Source organism: Phoca vitulina, unplaced genomic scaffold (assembly GCF_004348235.1).
Source record: "Phoca vitulina isolate PV1807 unplaced genomic scaffold, GSC_HSeal_1.0 scaffold16, whole genome shotgun sequence".
Taxonomy (NCBI): domain Eukaryota; kingdom Metazoa; phylum Chordata; class Mammalia; order Carnivora; family Phocidae; genus Phoca; species Phoca vitulina.
Window position 1 is genome coordinate 91,576 of NW_022589719.1, and position 14,238 is coordinate 105,813.

The 14,238-nt window shown below is 42.5% G+C and overlaps 2 protein-coding genes across 2 annotated transcripts in view; both read left to right on the forward strand.

The window, feature by feature from the left end:
- GTF2H1 (general transcription factor IIH subunit 1) overlaps window positions 1-2,519 on the forward strand; it is a 38,614-nt gene extending 36,095 nt beyond the window's left edge. Inside the window, exon 15 of the mRNA XM_032413828.1 lies at window positions 899-2,519. Within this exon, the coding sequence (XP_032269719.1) occupies window positions 899-985 (87 nt within the window). The 3' untranslated portion in view covers window positions 986-2,519. The remainder of the gene's footprint in view (window positions 1-898) is intronic.
- A 2,642-nt stretch (window positions 2,520-5,161) lies between these two features.
- On the forward strand, window positions 5,162-5,650 carry LOC116638092 (transcription factor BTF3-like). The gene has a single exon (XM_032413808.1). The coding sequence runs from the start codon at window positions 5,162-5,164 to the stop codon at window positions 5,648-5,650; it is 489 nt and encodes a 162-aa protein (XP_032269699.1).
- The last annotated feature ends 8,588 nt before the right edge of the window (window positions 5,651-14,238 follow it).

A 14,238-nucleotide genomic window follows, 5' to 3' on the forward strand; every position in this document is an offset into this window, starting at 1 on the left:
CTTACCTAAGGTATGACATAGTACTTATGTGAAGCATTAACACCATTTAGATTTTCTTTAATCTACTGAGTTAAATTGAAATTCCATAACATTGGAGCTGGAAAACTCCATTAAAAACTTAGGAAACTGCTAAATAAAATCTTTAAAAAGTGGGGGGGCGCCTGGGTGGCTCAGTCGTTAAGCGTCTGCCTTCGGTTCAGGTCATGATCCGGGGTCCTGGGATTGAGCCCCACATCGGGCTCCCTGCTCCACGGGAAGCCTGCTTCTCCCTCTCCCACTCCCCCTGCTTTTGTTCCATCTCTTGCTGTGTCTCTCTGTCAAATAAATAAATTTAAAAAATAATAAAATAAAAATTTAGGAAAGTGCTTCACAAGATTGGCTATGCAGCAGAATTAGCTACAGGAGCTTTTGAACATCAGAGATTCAAGATCTCATCCCAGACCTACATCAGAATCTTCAGGAGAGTAAGGCATTTTTTCACAAATTCTATAAAATGTTGATGCCACCATACTGGCCTTAGTTGACAGACTAATGTTTAAATCTAGAAATCATCAGTTTAGTACACCTCCTTCGTTTGACAGAAGAAACTGAGGCCTAGAGCCCAGTTTCAACTTCCATGTTGTCCTTTTGCTGGTTAATGACAGGGAAGACGCTCCAACCCAGACAGAGCAGGCGAATTTCCAGCCGCTGTCCCACCATCTCTTACCTTTTATACAAATTGTGTCTGAAAATACCTTCACAGAGGGTTTACAGGTTGCCTCACGGGGGTAATACAACTGAGCTTGGAAACTGCACTCTGGAAACTGCACTCTGAAGTATGTGCCAGATCTGGATCAGAAGCATTAGCTTCCCCAGCCTTTGGCCAGTTATTGCTTAAGTGTCTGGCTCTGTTTTTCAGTTGGTAAGTCACATAGAAGAGATGCTGCAGACGGCCTACAACAAGCTCCACAAGTGGCAGTCGCGGCGTCTGATGAAGAAAACGTGAAGTATCTGTGGCTCTCGCAGGCTCTGTGAAATTAAGAGAACTGTGACCTGCAGTGACTCTGGAAACCTGGCCTGAGACATGCCAATGATCACCCAGAAGTGACAAACATCTGCCCCATGCCAACTCTCGGAGCTGGTGCTGTTGTACTTGCACATTGTGAACTGAAAGGAAAGGAACTGTGACTAAACTCAAAGCTGGGGAGGTAAATTAAGGCAGAACCAAAATGAGCTAAGTTGCAGGTGTATATATATATGTATACGTATATATACACATATATACATATACACATATATATTTTAAAGAGACACTGTTTACTGCAGTTACTCAGGAACTGCTTTTGATTCACATTAAGCTGCTTTCAGAAATTAAAAAAAAAAACTTTTTAAAAGGGTGCATTGATAAAATCTGAGGTTTTTTTTTTTTCTTTGTAAATTTTTTTCCTAAGTTTATGGCACAGGGTACACCTTAAGTATTTCTCCTCCATCCTCCACTTGGATCCTCAAGCTGTACTGAATTCTAGTTGTACCTTACATCAGCAAGTTAAGAGAGTACTTTAAAGTAAAGCAGAAGGAGACTGTTGCTCAACCATCAGGAAACAGTTATAGTCAGAAGACATCATTGGTCCTGTGTTTCCTACGGAAATAAGAAACAATAAATGTTGCACTGAATGTTTGTGGTTTGGAGTCCCTAAATGATTAAGAGGGAACATATTTGCAGAAAGTTGCGTGGGGTTTTTTTATGCAGAATTTTGTCAGAAGACAATGGCGCTGCATGTTTTTCTTTGAGTGCAAATGTACATTGCTAAGATTTTTTTTTTTAAGATGGCATGTGCTTTGAAAAGAGGAAATTGCATTTTTAAGAGTTTAAAAAATCTTACGAGTGAAAAATATAAGAAATCTTACTTATTTTCACCTCTTTAGAAAAAAATAAAAGATGTTTCTCATATCTCCTTTTCTTCAGTATCTGACTGTTACTGTCCTTGGCGAATCGATAATCATTGCATAGTGACTGAAAAGCCTAAATGCAAAAAAAAAAAAAAAAAAGGTACCTTCTTGTTTCTGGAATTATGCCATATTTTGTTCCTAACAGGATCAAATTCACTGTTTATCTAAAACTTTATAGATGTCTTATATTAAAAATTACAGAAAAAAGTAAAACTTTTTATACATACTCTTTTAACTGTTAAGACATCTTGTGGTTTCTCATGTGTTACATTTACTCGGGTGGGCCACTCATTCTTTTTTAAAGCCGTTGTACAAGCTGGTTGTCTTTCCTTTTTTTCTTCTTAAAATTTTTTTATGGAAGTATAGTTGACATACAATGTTATCTGCGTTTCAGGTATACAACATAGTGATTCAGCAGCTCTCCATGTTATGCTGTATGTTCACAAGTGTAGGTACCATCTATCACCATTTATTACAGTACCATTGACTATATTGCATATGCTGTACCTTCCATCCTTGTGACTGATTGATTGCATAACTGAAAACCCTGATCATCTTTCATATAATGGCTACAACAGGCCAAAACTTTGAACTTTTACCAGTTCAAAGTCCAACAGGAGTTTGAACTGGTAAAAAGAAAAGGGGCTTCAGTCTTCCCATTTCTCCTTTAGATCAGTAGAGTAATAGTGTAATCTCTTACACCTTACTGTTGTACAAAGTGCTCTTCAAGTGTCTTATCCTACAGCTACTCTAAGCAGTAGCAATGGAGTAGGTAGAAGAGTATGTCTGTTGGGAAAGGCAGGTGTAAACAAGTGCTCTGTTAAAGATTAAGTGATCAATGTAATGGAGACTGAAGAAAGAAATCATTTTGGGGAACTGGGTAGGCTTTACTAAAGAGGTAATATTTTAGCTAAGCCTTGCAGATTGAAGAGGGAAAAGCATGATGAAGGTGTGAGGGCTTGGAAAAAGACCCCAGTGTGTTAGATTGGAGGGTTGGGATTGACAAGTAAATGACTGAGAAAATCAATGTAATTCGGGTTGTGAATGGCTTTGTATGCCAAGGTAAGAAATTCAGACCTTACCCTTTAGGCATGGGTTATGTCAGAGAAAATTTTGAGGAAGTTGTTTTTATGAGGGTTGGTTGGTTGGTTGTTTTTGATAAAAAGTCTGGCAGTTAGGAAGGCCAAACCCCTAAAAGGCTTTTGGAACAATCCAGACTGGAAACTAGGTCCAAATTAAAGTGGAGTTCTGGTAAATAGGAGGGGATGAGTAAAGACATTCTTAAGGTATGTGACCAAGTCTCACAGGAAATGAAGGATTTAAGGGTGATTTCACCTGAAATAGCTCTCAATTTCATGTCTAGCTTGTATTTAAAGTATTTGATCTTGGAGTCTTTTTAAAGTGAACTTTGGCTGCCGTTTAGGCCTATTACTTTCCTACCTTCCCATTGTGGAAAACGATAGCCCCTTTCCGGCTCTAACTTCATTCTCACAATAACCAGTGAAGTGGGTAGGTTCGACAGATTATTTTACAAATTAGAAATGGTTTAGATGTTAAGTGATTCACCCAGATTCACATAGCCAGTAAGTGGCAGAGCTGGGATTTACCCCAAACTGCTAAGCTTTGCAGTCCCTTAGGGTAAGATCCTTGTGAAGTTGGAAGCTTTTATTCCCCAACTCGCGCCTCCATTGGCTAGTTTTGGTTTTTTTTTAAGATTTTATTTGTTTATATGAGAGATTGAGATAGAGAAAGAACAAACACAAGTAGGCAGAGGGAGAGGGAGAAGCAGACTCACTGCTGAGCAGGGAGCCTGATGCGATCGATCCCGGAACCATGACCTGAGCGGAAGGCAGATGCTTAACTGACAGCCACCCAGGCGCCCCAGCTAGTTTCTCTTGTGACTGCCCTTTTATTCCTATCTCTGATTCTATTCTGTGTTGCTTTTATATCAAATCACAGTATAGAGTTAGTCTGACTAATGGGTCCCATTAGCCTAGAGGGCTACAGAATGTAATAATGAAAGCACATCCTAGGGGCGCCTGGGTGGTTCAGTCATTAAGCCTCTGCCTTTGGCTCGGGTCATGATACCAAGGTCCTGGGATCAAACTCCACATCGGGCTCCCTCCTCGGGCGGGAAGCCTGCTTCTCCCTCTCCCACTCCCCCTGCTTGTGTTCCCTCTCTTGCTGTGTCTCTCTCTGCCAAGTAAATCTTAAAAAGAAAAAAAAAAACACGCATCCTGTCTTAGGAGAATGAGTTTCTCCTGGAAAGAAGCAGAAAGTAGTGCTAGTCTGCTTTGGACTTAAACACTACAAAATGAATAGCTATGTTGTGATGCCCACTTCAGTTTGGAAAACTAAAGAATGCTTTTACATCTGTACTAGCAATAGAAATGTAGCCTACTCCTCTGGGGGTGGGGAGGGAGTTTAATCCAGAAAGTGATTTCCAGTCAGTATATATACATCTGGAGCCAGCAGTGACCCTGGGATGGAAAGCTGCCTGTTTTAAACTTAGATTTGCTGTTTCCAGTGTCAAGACTTGCACGGGATTCCTCAGTGTGTTACCTCTGCCCTTTCCCAGTTTAGCTTCTTGAAGACTCAGCTGTTCTCCCAGTTCCTGAGGCCAAGGGAATCTTCGTTATTTTTAGCTCTTAAACTGTCCAGAGTTGGGGCATTGCCTAGAACCTGGCTCAGGGGTGGTCAGCCTCAGTTTGCAGTCTGTGTTCTTGCTTGGGGATATTAAAGTCACTGAAAAGACTTTAGAATTCCAGCTTTGAAACCAAAGGATCCTGTTTCCATCGTCTTTCATAGAGTTCCTAATACACGCGACAAACGTGGAATTGCACCTGTTGAGGTAGAGCCTCAGATCCAGCTCCTCTCACTGCCCCCCCAATAATCCACTAAGAGTACAACCTGAGAAACACTCTCTCTGGCCACCTAGCAACTTGCTTTGTTTATTGGGATGACTGATACTAGGAATAGACTGAAGTTGAAGATAAATCCTGGCTTAAATTTAAATATCACTTTTCTGTAGTCATAGAAGTAAACAAATAGCACAATAGTACTTAAACCCAACCTATAAGCAATTACATTAAATGTAAACACTTTAAAAGACAAAGATTTTGGCTGCCGTCTTGGGTCCCCGCGTGTGTGCACCTAATCTCAGCTGGTCCGCCGGAGACCTCCTGAGCGCCAACCCTATTCCCCCGTGAGGTCCCATTTACGCTCCAACAAGATGAAAGAAACTATCATGAACCAGGAGAAACTCGCCAAACTGCAAGCACAAGTGCGCACTGGTGGGAAAGGAACTGCTTGCCGAAAGAAGAAGGTGGTTCACAGAACGGCTACAGCAGATGATAAAAAACTTCAGTTCTCCTTAAAGAAGTTAGGGCTAAACAATATCTGTGGTATTGAAGAGGTGAATAGGTTCACAAACCAAGGACCAGTGATCCACCTTAACAACCCCGAAGTTCAGGCATCGCTGGCCGCGAACGCTTTCACCATTCCCGGCCACGCTGAGACAGAGCAGCTGACAGAAATGCCACCCAGTATCTTAAACCAACTCGATGCAGGCAGTCTGACTAGTTTAAGAAGACTGGCTGAAGCTCTGCCCAAACAATCTGTGGGTGGAAAAGCACCACTTGCTACCGGAGAGGAGGAGGAGGATGAAGTTCCAGATCTTGTGGAGAATTTTGATGAAGCTTCCGAGAATGAAGCAAACTGAATTGAGTCAACTTCTGAAGAAGATAAAACCTGAAGAAGTTACTGGGAGCTGCTATTTTATATTATGACTGCTTTTTAAAACTTTGTTCATGGATCTGATAAAATCTAGATCTCTATTATTTTTAAGCCCAAGCCCCTTGGACACTGCACCTCTTCAGTTTTTACTTACACACAATTCATTCTTTGCAGCTAATTAAGCTGAAGAAACCTGGGAATAAAGTTTGAAACAAGGTTAATAAAGTTCTTTGCCTAGGGGAAAAAAATAAATAATAAATAAAAATTTTTTAAAAAGACAAAGATTTTGTCAGATTGGATTAAAAAACAAGATTCAACTATACACTAGTTATAATTACTAAAACGTCTGCACTTAACCTCACTGGACTTACCCTCTCATCAAGTGTCAAATTCAGGTTCACTAGGTGTTAGAGTTCAAAGTCCTTTATTACTCAGATTTATTTCTCTGATTCTAGTAGCTAACTGTGGTGAACAGAGCTGTGAAAAGTGAATGACCTATAAGATCGTTACCATTGGTGTCCATTTTAAAAATTATTATGGAAGTATAACTATTTAGGGTTGAATAGTATTGAAGTATATAAAATAGAAGGTGGTTCTGCACCCTTACCACCAAATCTCAATCTGCTGAGGTAATGCTCGGTGCATTTTCTTTTTTTTTTTTTTTTCAAGATTTTATTTATTTATTTGACAGCATGAGCAGGGGGAGAGGGAGAGGGAGAAGCAGACTCCCTGCTAAGCAGGGACCCCCCCCCCCCCAATGCAGGGCCCGATCCCAAGACGCTGGGATCATGACCTGAGCCAAAGGTAGACACTTAACCGACTGAACCACCCAGGCATCCCTCTTTCTTTTTTTAAAAAAGATTTTATTTATTTGAGAGAGAGAGAGCACAGGCAGGGTAGAGGGGGCAGAGGGGGCAGAGGAACAGGAAAGACTCCACACTGAGCAGGGAGCCCGACACGGGGCTTGATCCCAGGACCCTAAAATCATGACCTGAGCCAAAGTCACCTGAGCCAAAGTCACACTCAGGTGCCCCCCCCAAAAAATTAATTTTGAGTGCATAGAGAAATGCCCATAAGAAAATGCACCGAGGGGCACCTGGGTGGCTCAGTTGCTTAAGCGTCTGACTCTTGATTTAGGCTCAGGTCATGATCTCAGGGTTGTGAGATCGAGCCCCATTTGAGCTCCACGCTCAGTGCAGAGTCTGCTTGAGATTCTCTCTCTCCTCCCTCTGCCCCTTCCTCTCCCATGTGTACGTGTGTACTCTCTCTCTCTAGAATAAATAAATCTAAAAAAAAAAAAAATTTTCTAATCTACAACCCGAGTTTTTGTGGCAAGAGATGTCTGTGCATGCATTCATGACCTTTAAGATAAACCTCCATAATGGGTCTCATCTCCTTAGAGAATCCATTTATTGTCCTATTTCTCTAAGCCAGATTTTTGTAAATTTTGGTCCTGTCCATTAGTGTACTGTTTCTGGCACCTGGTTATCCATAAGAACAGGCTGGCCTGAATATAAAAATTGCTTGGACCTTACGTGTACAATCAGATCCTTATCACCAAGAACATTTACATCCACAGATACAGGGAGTAGAGAAAAAGAGTGCCTAACGGATTGATTGCAGACTCTTGAGCAGTAGAGACATATTCTAGCAGGGCTTTTTGGGTTCGAATAGCATCACTGGCTGTGTGACCTTGAACAATTTAATCTGTGCCTCCATTTTTTCATCTATAAAATGGGCATTATAGTAGTACTTTATTGGTAAGGTTATTGTGATAGAATATCATAACATTGTGACAAAGCCTTTAAGGACCTTGGAGCAGAGTCCAGCACATGGTGATGCTGTGTGAGCATTTGCTGTCCTTAGTGCCGACAGGGGTTTTCACTGAGCCACATAGTGGCTTGACTTCATTGTTGCAGACCTTTTAAGGAAGAAAAATCCCCCAAACAACAGTAAAAGTGCTTTCTTCTGTACTTTTATCCCCCAAAATACTGCCTGCATCTGATTTTCATGGCTCATCTTCAAAAGTCACTTTTTGTGTGGTATCCTGCATTTTCCAAATTAGGAACTTTTTTATATATAGAATTGCTTATGACTTACTTCATACTTCAATTGCAGTATTTATTTATTTATTTATTTATTTTTAAAGATTTTGTTTATTTATTTGACAGAGAGAGACACAGCGAGAGAGGGAACACAAGCAGGGGGAGTGGGAGAGGGAGAGCCAGGCTTCCCACAGAGCAGGGAGCCCGATGTGGGGCTCGATCCCAGGACCCTGGGATCATGACCTGAGCTGAAGGAAGGCAGACGCTTAACCGACTGAGCCACCCAGGCGCCCTCAGTTGCCATATTTATAAAATAAATTCTTTCCACTCATTAGGAAACATGAGGAAGAGGTTTCTGTGTTCTTGCCTAAGGTGTAATATGTAAATACAGGTCAAAGAACAGCTGCAAATGAAAGGATACTATAAATTAGAATCCAAAATGCATTCGAAATTAGTGTTTCACTTCATATTGCTTGATAGTTAGGGAAAAAAGGATTTCTGTCTTTGTGTGTGAGTGGAAGGGAAGCAGCACATCCTCTTACCTTTTAACTGCTTGCTAAGCCTTTTTCTTTAAAATAAAAGTTGAGATGGAGGCCTGCGCAGGTCCCAACCTGTCCGTGGTTTGGGATTGCTATCTGCCTCATCCACACCCAGAGCGGGGTGTACTTGCCTCTAGCACTCATCACGAGGACCCAGCCTGGGCTTCATGACAGTGATAGAAGAGGACTCCTTAACATACTAAGAATCATAAAATGAAAATAAAAAGATAGAGGTTGGGCCCAAACTTGAGGTAAAAGAAAAAGTTACCAGGAGAGCAACCTTGAAACTTGATTCAATAGGTGCAAAGGGTTTCTTTTCTTTTCTTTTCTTTTTTTTAGATTTTACTTATTTATTTATTTGAGAGAGAGAGAGAGAGAGAGGATGAGCAGGGGGAGCGGCAGGTAGAGGGAGAGGGAGCCCGATGCGGGACTCAATCCCAGGACTCCGAGATCACAACCTGAGCTGAAGGCAGACGCTTAACCGACTGGGGTGCCACCCAGCACCCCAGCAAGAACGAATTTCTTTGAAAACATAATAGTGATCCAGTTTCTGTGTTACATGAATGCATTGGTAAAAATCTAACATGGGATTAAGCACTCAAGCTGTACAGTTTAGCTGCCTGGGTTCAGATTTCAGCCCTGCCACTTACTAGTGGTGTGATTACTTAGTCTCTTCATGCCTGTGTTCTCATTTGTAAAATGAGCATACTAGTAGTACTTTGTAGATTTATTGTAGTTAAATGAGCTAATAAATGTAAGTGCTTAGAATAGTGCTTGGCACAAACTAAGCAATAAATGTTCTTCCTGTCATTTATCTTCATCATCATCTTCTTCTTCATCATCATCATCATCATCATCAGGCTTCATCTCAAAGCTTATTGACTCTAGCCAGTATACAATATTAACAATGATAGGCAGCTGAGGCAGAAAATAAAGGAAAGATACTGCAACCTGTTAGGTCTATTTGCCAAATATTTGCCATGCATAAGTATATTCTTATTTAATCCTTAGGATTCATTCAACAATTCTTCACCCAGCTCCTATTATGTGTCAGTCCACAGTCCCCACCTTATAAAGTCTCCAGTCGTGAAAAGGCACTGTCCTAGATGATGGGTAAAATAGATCCGGCCCTCAGCAGGCTTACTTAAGAATAAACCAAGGCTCAGAAAGGTAAAACAACTTTCCTAAAGGCCCTGACTCCAAACTTGGGAGCAGAAAGCTGATTCAAATGCAGTTCTTGAATGTAAAATCTATGCAGCTGCAAGCGATTGGCCCCTGTCTCCCCACCCTGCTCAGGGCAGGCTGGAACTTTCTCTTCTACCTGCTATAAATAACAGAGTGAGGGAGAGCTATTTTATTTCTGTCAGGCCACGCACTGACAAGCACAGATGGCTCTAAAGCTGAGAGACTGCTTCGTTCTCCTGACGTGCAATGAAGGGGACAGATTCTTGGAGCTAAAGCTGCTAGGGAGAGCCACGCACGCTTGAACTGTGCTGTTGGTACCACTAAGCATCCTTTATGTGCTAGGTCCTCAAAAGAATAAAAGGGCCATCCGCTGTCCTGTGTTCTCCTGACACTGGACCTTTTAAAAATTGTGTTTTCTAGCAAAGGTATACCTGCTCATAATTTTATTTTATTTTTTAAAGTTTTTTTAAAATTTTTTAAATTTAAGTAATCTCTACATCCCATCCTGAGATCGAGAGTCATGTACTCTTCCAGTTGAGCCAGCCAGGCACCCCAACCTGCTTGTAATTTTAAAAAGCCAAAAGCACTACAAGGCATAAAACATATCCACCAACCCACTGCTCCCTGCTCCTTATTCCCTCTTCACAGAATCGATCACTTTCAAGTCCTTTCATTTATTTACCATTCTTTCTTAATTTATCGATTTTACTATCTGCTGACTTTCTGTTTTGGTAGTAGAGGATTTAGTGTTCTTATATCATTTTTCCCATTTCCCTCTCTCCATCCCAATATAGTTATTTCACAGCTTTTTGATAATCAATAGTGTTTACATTTTGATTATGTAAATATTGTTTCGTGCCTCAGTCACGGTCCTGGCAGGACAAGAATGGCACACTCAAATTGGGGAATTTGAGGAGATGAATAAAGGGACTATTTACAAAGATGTGGGCAGAGTATAGAGAAACCGTAGGAAGAGTGCTGTACCCCAGCCTACCAGGCCTAGGCCTGATTAGGTGATGGAAAGGAGTGCTTCCAGGAGAGAAGAGACAGGAGTTAAGGGCCACAGCCCACCCATGGTCTACCCCTCCCTCTCTCGCAGTCTCCTCCAGGGAAGGCAGAGGCAGAGGGCATGGGACACCACTGCTGTGTGGTTCATTCAGTCCCCCAGAGCCCAGAGCAGGGTTGGGAAAGAGGAGAGTGGCCCGGCAGGGCAAACAGAAGTCCAGCACTGCAGCCAGGCAGGGGACTAGAACAAACTTTTTTTTTTTTTTTTTTTTTTTTTAGGTTTTTAATTCCAGTTAACATACAGTGCTATATTAGTTTTAGGTGTACAATATAGTGATTCAACAATTCTAGGGGCACCTGGGTGGCTCAGTTGGTTAAGCAACTGCCTTCGGCTCAGGTCATGATCCTGGAGTCCCTGGATCGAGTCCCGCATCAGGCTCCCTGCTCGGCAAGGAGCCTGCTTCTCCCTCTGACCCTCCCCCCTCTCATGTGCTCTCTCTCTCTCATTCTCTCTGTCTCAAATAAATAAATAAAAAATCTAAAAAAAAAAAAACAATTCTATCTGTCACCCTGTGCTCACCACGACAATGCCCTCCTTAATCCCCATCAGCTATTTCCCCCATCCCTCCACCAACCTCCCCTCTGGTGACCATCAGTTTGCTCTCTATAGTGAAGAGTCTGTTTCTTGGTTTGCCTCTTTCTTTTTTCCCTTTGCTTGTCTGTTTTGTTTCTTTAAATTCCACATATGAATGAAATCATACGGTATTAGTCTTTCTCTGACTGACTTCGCTTGGCATTGACCAACTTTTTGGTCTTTTCTGGAAAACCTCACTATAGTCTGCAGTTTGCTTGGTCTTCTAACCCTCCTGGGGCTATTTCTCCTCCAGACAGTGAAAGAACTATAAAACCCCTCAGCTAGCCCTTGTATTTGAGTGAGATACTTGAGAGCAGATTCAAAGCTCAATGTGCAGAGGCAGGCCTGTCAGGTAGAGGGCTTCCTAGGGGTCACTGGGGAGGGAAGGAAGCCTGCTTTCTACCCAGGACTCTTCAAATGTCAGTATTGGGGGACTTTTCTCTGAGGCCATTTAGTCCCTCCAGGGAAAGTGCCTTAGTGTTTCTACCTGGGAATGTAAGCCTAGATGCTAGCTTTCTGGGAACTGCCTCAGGAGTGGGGTTCTCTGTTCAGCTTACAGATGTTCTTTTCTGCTCCTGTATTTATTTATTTACTTACTTAATTTTTTTAAGAATTTATTTATTTATTTGATAGAGAGAGAGACAGCGAGAGAGGGAACACAAGCAGGGGGAGTGGGAGAGGGAGAAGCAGGCTTCCCGTGGAAGGTCCCTGGGATCATGACCTGAGCCGAAGGCAGACGCCCAACGACTAAGCCACCCAGGCGCCCCGTTTGCTCCTGTATTTAGTACTGTACGCTCACCACACCTCTCACCGTGCTTGGGTCCTGATTCATCTTCCCAGAGAATAAACCTCCCATTTTCAGTGAGGGTAGAGATAGGAGGCAGTGGTTTTGTTTCATAGGGTGGTGATGGGCGTCTGGGAGTCCAACAGTCCCTTGCATCCCTTGTCCCAGCCCCACATTTACTCCTACCTTCTGCAGTAGCTGCTACCTCCAGTTCCTAGCTGCAGAGTAAATCAGCATCTTTCTCCCTCTTCACTACGTCCCTCTGTGGGCACTTGGATTTCACGCCGGCCTGAGTCACGCTGATTTCAACTTTGTAAAACTTTGTCGGCAGACATCATCTGCAGTCGTCTCCTGTCCCGGTCTCTTCATCTTTGTGTGATTATACCTGTGTGTGTTCTTTTCCCATCAATTTAGTTTAGCTAAGATAAACATATGGATTCAATCCACCATGTTTAACCAAAGGTCCGCTAGTGATGAATTTTGGAGATGTTTTATTTTAGGTCTAGGTGAATGGCCATCGGTTCATGACTAGAGGCCCCATAAGGTGATTGCTCTAAATCAGTATTACCCAAACCCCTATTAGCTGGCCTCAGTTCCTTGTGATACAGTAGGCTAAAGTTCCTAACGTCTTCCCTTGGCATGAGCATGTCATAGGATTCTCCTACTAAGTTCTTCACCTGCCCAGTGTTTTCTGAAGTGTGGTTAGCACACCTCCAAGGGCTTGACTAAGTATCAGATGAAAGAGCATTTCAAAATTGTAATTGTGATAGGTATGTATTTTATTGTATATGTGTATATATATATAATTTTTTATTTATTTAAATGTAACTAGCATATCAGGCCCATATTTTGCTAAGGATGAATCAAAGTGAAACAGTGAATCAATTTAAAGAAAAGTATTGAGGGGTGCCTGGGTGACTCAGTTGTTAAGTGTCTGCCTTCGGCTCAGGTCATGATCCCAGGGTCCTGGGATTGAGCCCCACATCAGGCTCCTTGCTCTCCCTCTCCTACTCCCCCTGCTTGTTTTCCCTCTCTCACTGTCTCTCTCTCTGTGTCAAATAAATAAATAAAATCTTAAAAAAAAAAGTGTTGAGGGGCACCTTGGTGGCTCAGTCAGTTAAGCATGTGACTCTTGATCTCAGCGCAGGTCTTGATCTCAGGGCTGTGAGTTCAAGCCCAGCATGGAGCCTACAAGAAAGAAAGAAAATCTCTCTCTCTTTCTTTCTTGTCTTGTAGCTTGTAGACTTTCTTTCTTTCTTGGAGGGAGGGAGGGAGGGAGGGGTGGGAGGGAAGTGTTGAATAAATACTAGTATAGGTGCTATTCCAGAATGGTAAGCATTGTGACAATGACTGAAATTTGGTAAACACTAATCCTGAATTGCAACTAGCTAGTGCTACATGATCCAGAAGGGAGACTTAAGCACACTTTTTTCCAAAATAGCCTTGGGATGTATGCTCTTCTCCGACTGCTGGTCCGCAAACTGGAATGGAAACTAAGGATTGCCCAGTGGTCGCCTTCCTCACCGAAATCAGTTTGTTTCTGTGGAACGAATGTAGAAATGCTTCTGCCCCGGTTTGAGTTAGCTGATTCTGAACTGCAAGAGGCTATCTGCAGAGGGTGTGAGCTGGTACAGCAAAGCACACCTCCTAGAAACTGCCTCCCTCTTAGGGTTGTATTTCTGCTGCCAGTGACCTCCCTTCCTTTGCATCTTGCTTCTGCTACCCTGAGCTGCAAGGTGAGCATATGGTAATTGACAGTTCTATGGTGTGTTTAGTTCTTAGCCTCAGGGAGAGCACTGGCTCCTTGCCTTAGAACTGCCCCTGGCATATCTCCAGCCCAGACAAGGCAGTGCCAGTTGGGAAACATGTGGTATCAAAGGTCTCTCCTGGCTCCTGGGGCTTGTCCCCTCATTAGATTGAGCTCTTGAGAGCTTCCCAGAAAGTGTCGCAGAAGTTCAATATTCCAGATCTCCCCAAAGGGATAGAAAAGAGAACTAATAGTTATTGAGCACCATTTATTTATTTTTATTTTTTTATTTCTTTATTTATTTTTAAAGATTTTATTTATTTATTTGTCAGAGAGAGAGAGAGAGAGAGAAAGCAAGCACAAGCAGGGGGAGTGGCAGGCAGAGGGAGAAGCAGGCTCCCCGCTGAGCAGGGAGCCTGATGAGGGACTTGATCCCAGGACCCTGAGATCATGACCTGAGCCCAAGGCAGACGCTTAACCAACTGAGCCACCCAGGCGTCCCTTGAGCACCATTTATTATGCCCAGAGCTTTGCATTTAAACCTCACAACAATCTATGAAAATGGTATTATCCCCATTCTACAGAGGCTCCATGAGATCAAGTAACTTGCCCCAGTTCTCACAATAGGTGGCAGA

Excerpts from the sequence above, each read along its gene's own strand:
- LOC116638092 (XM_032413808.1), top strand. The coding sequence starts at position 5,162 with ATGAAAGAAACTATCATGAACCAGGAGAAACTCGCCAAACTGCAAGCA.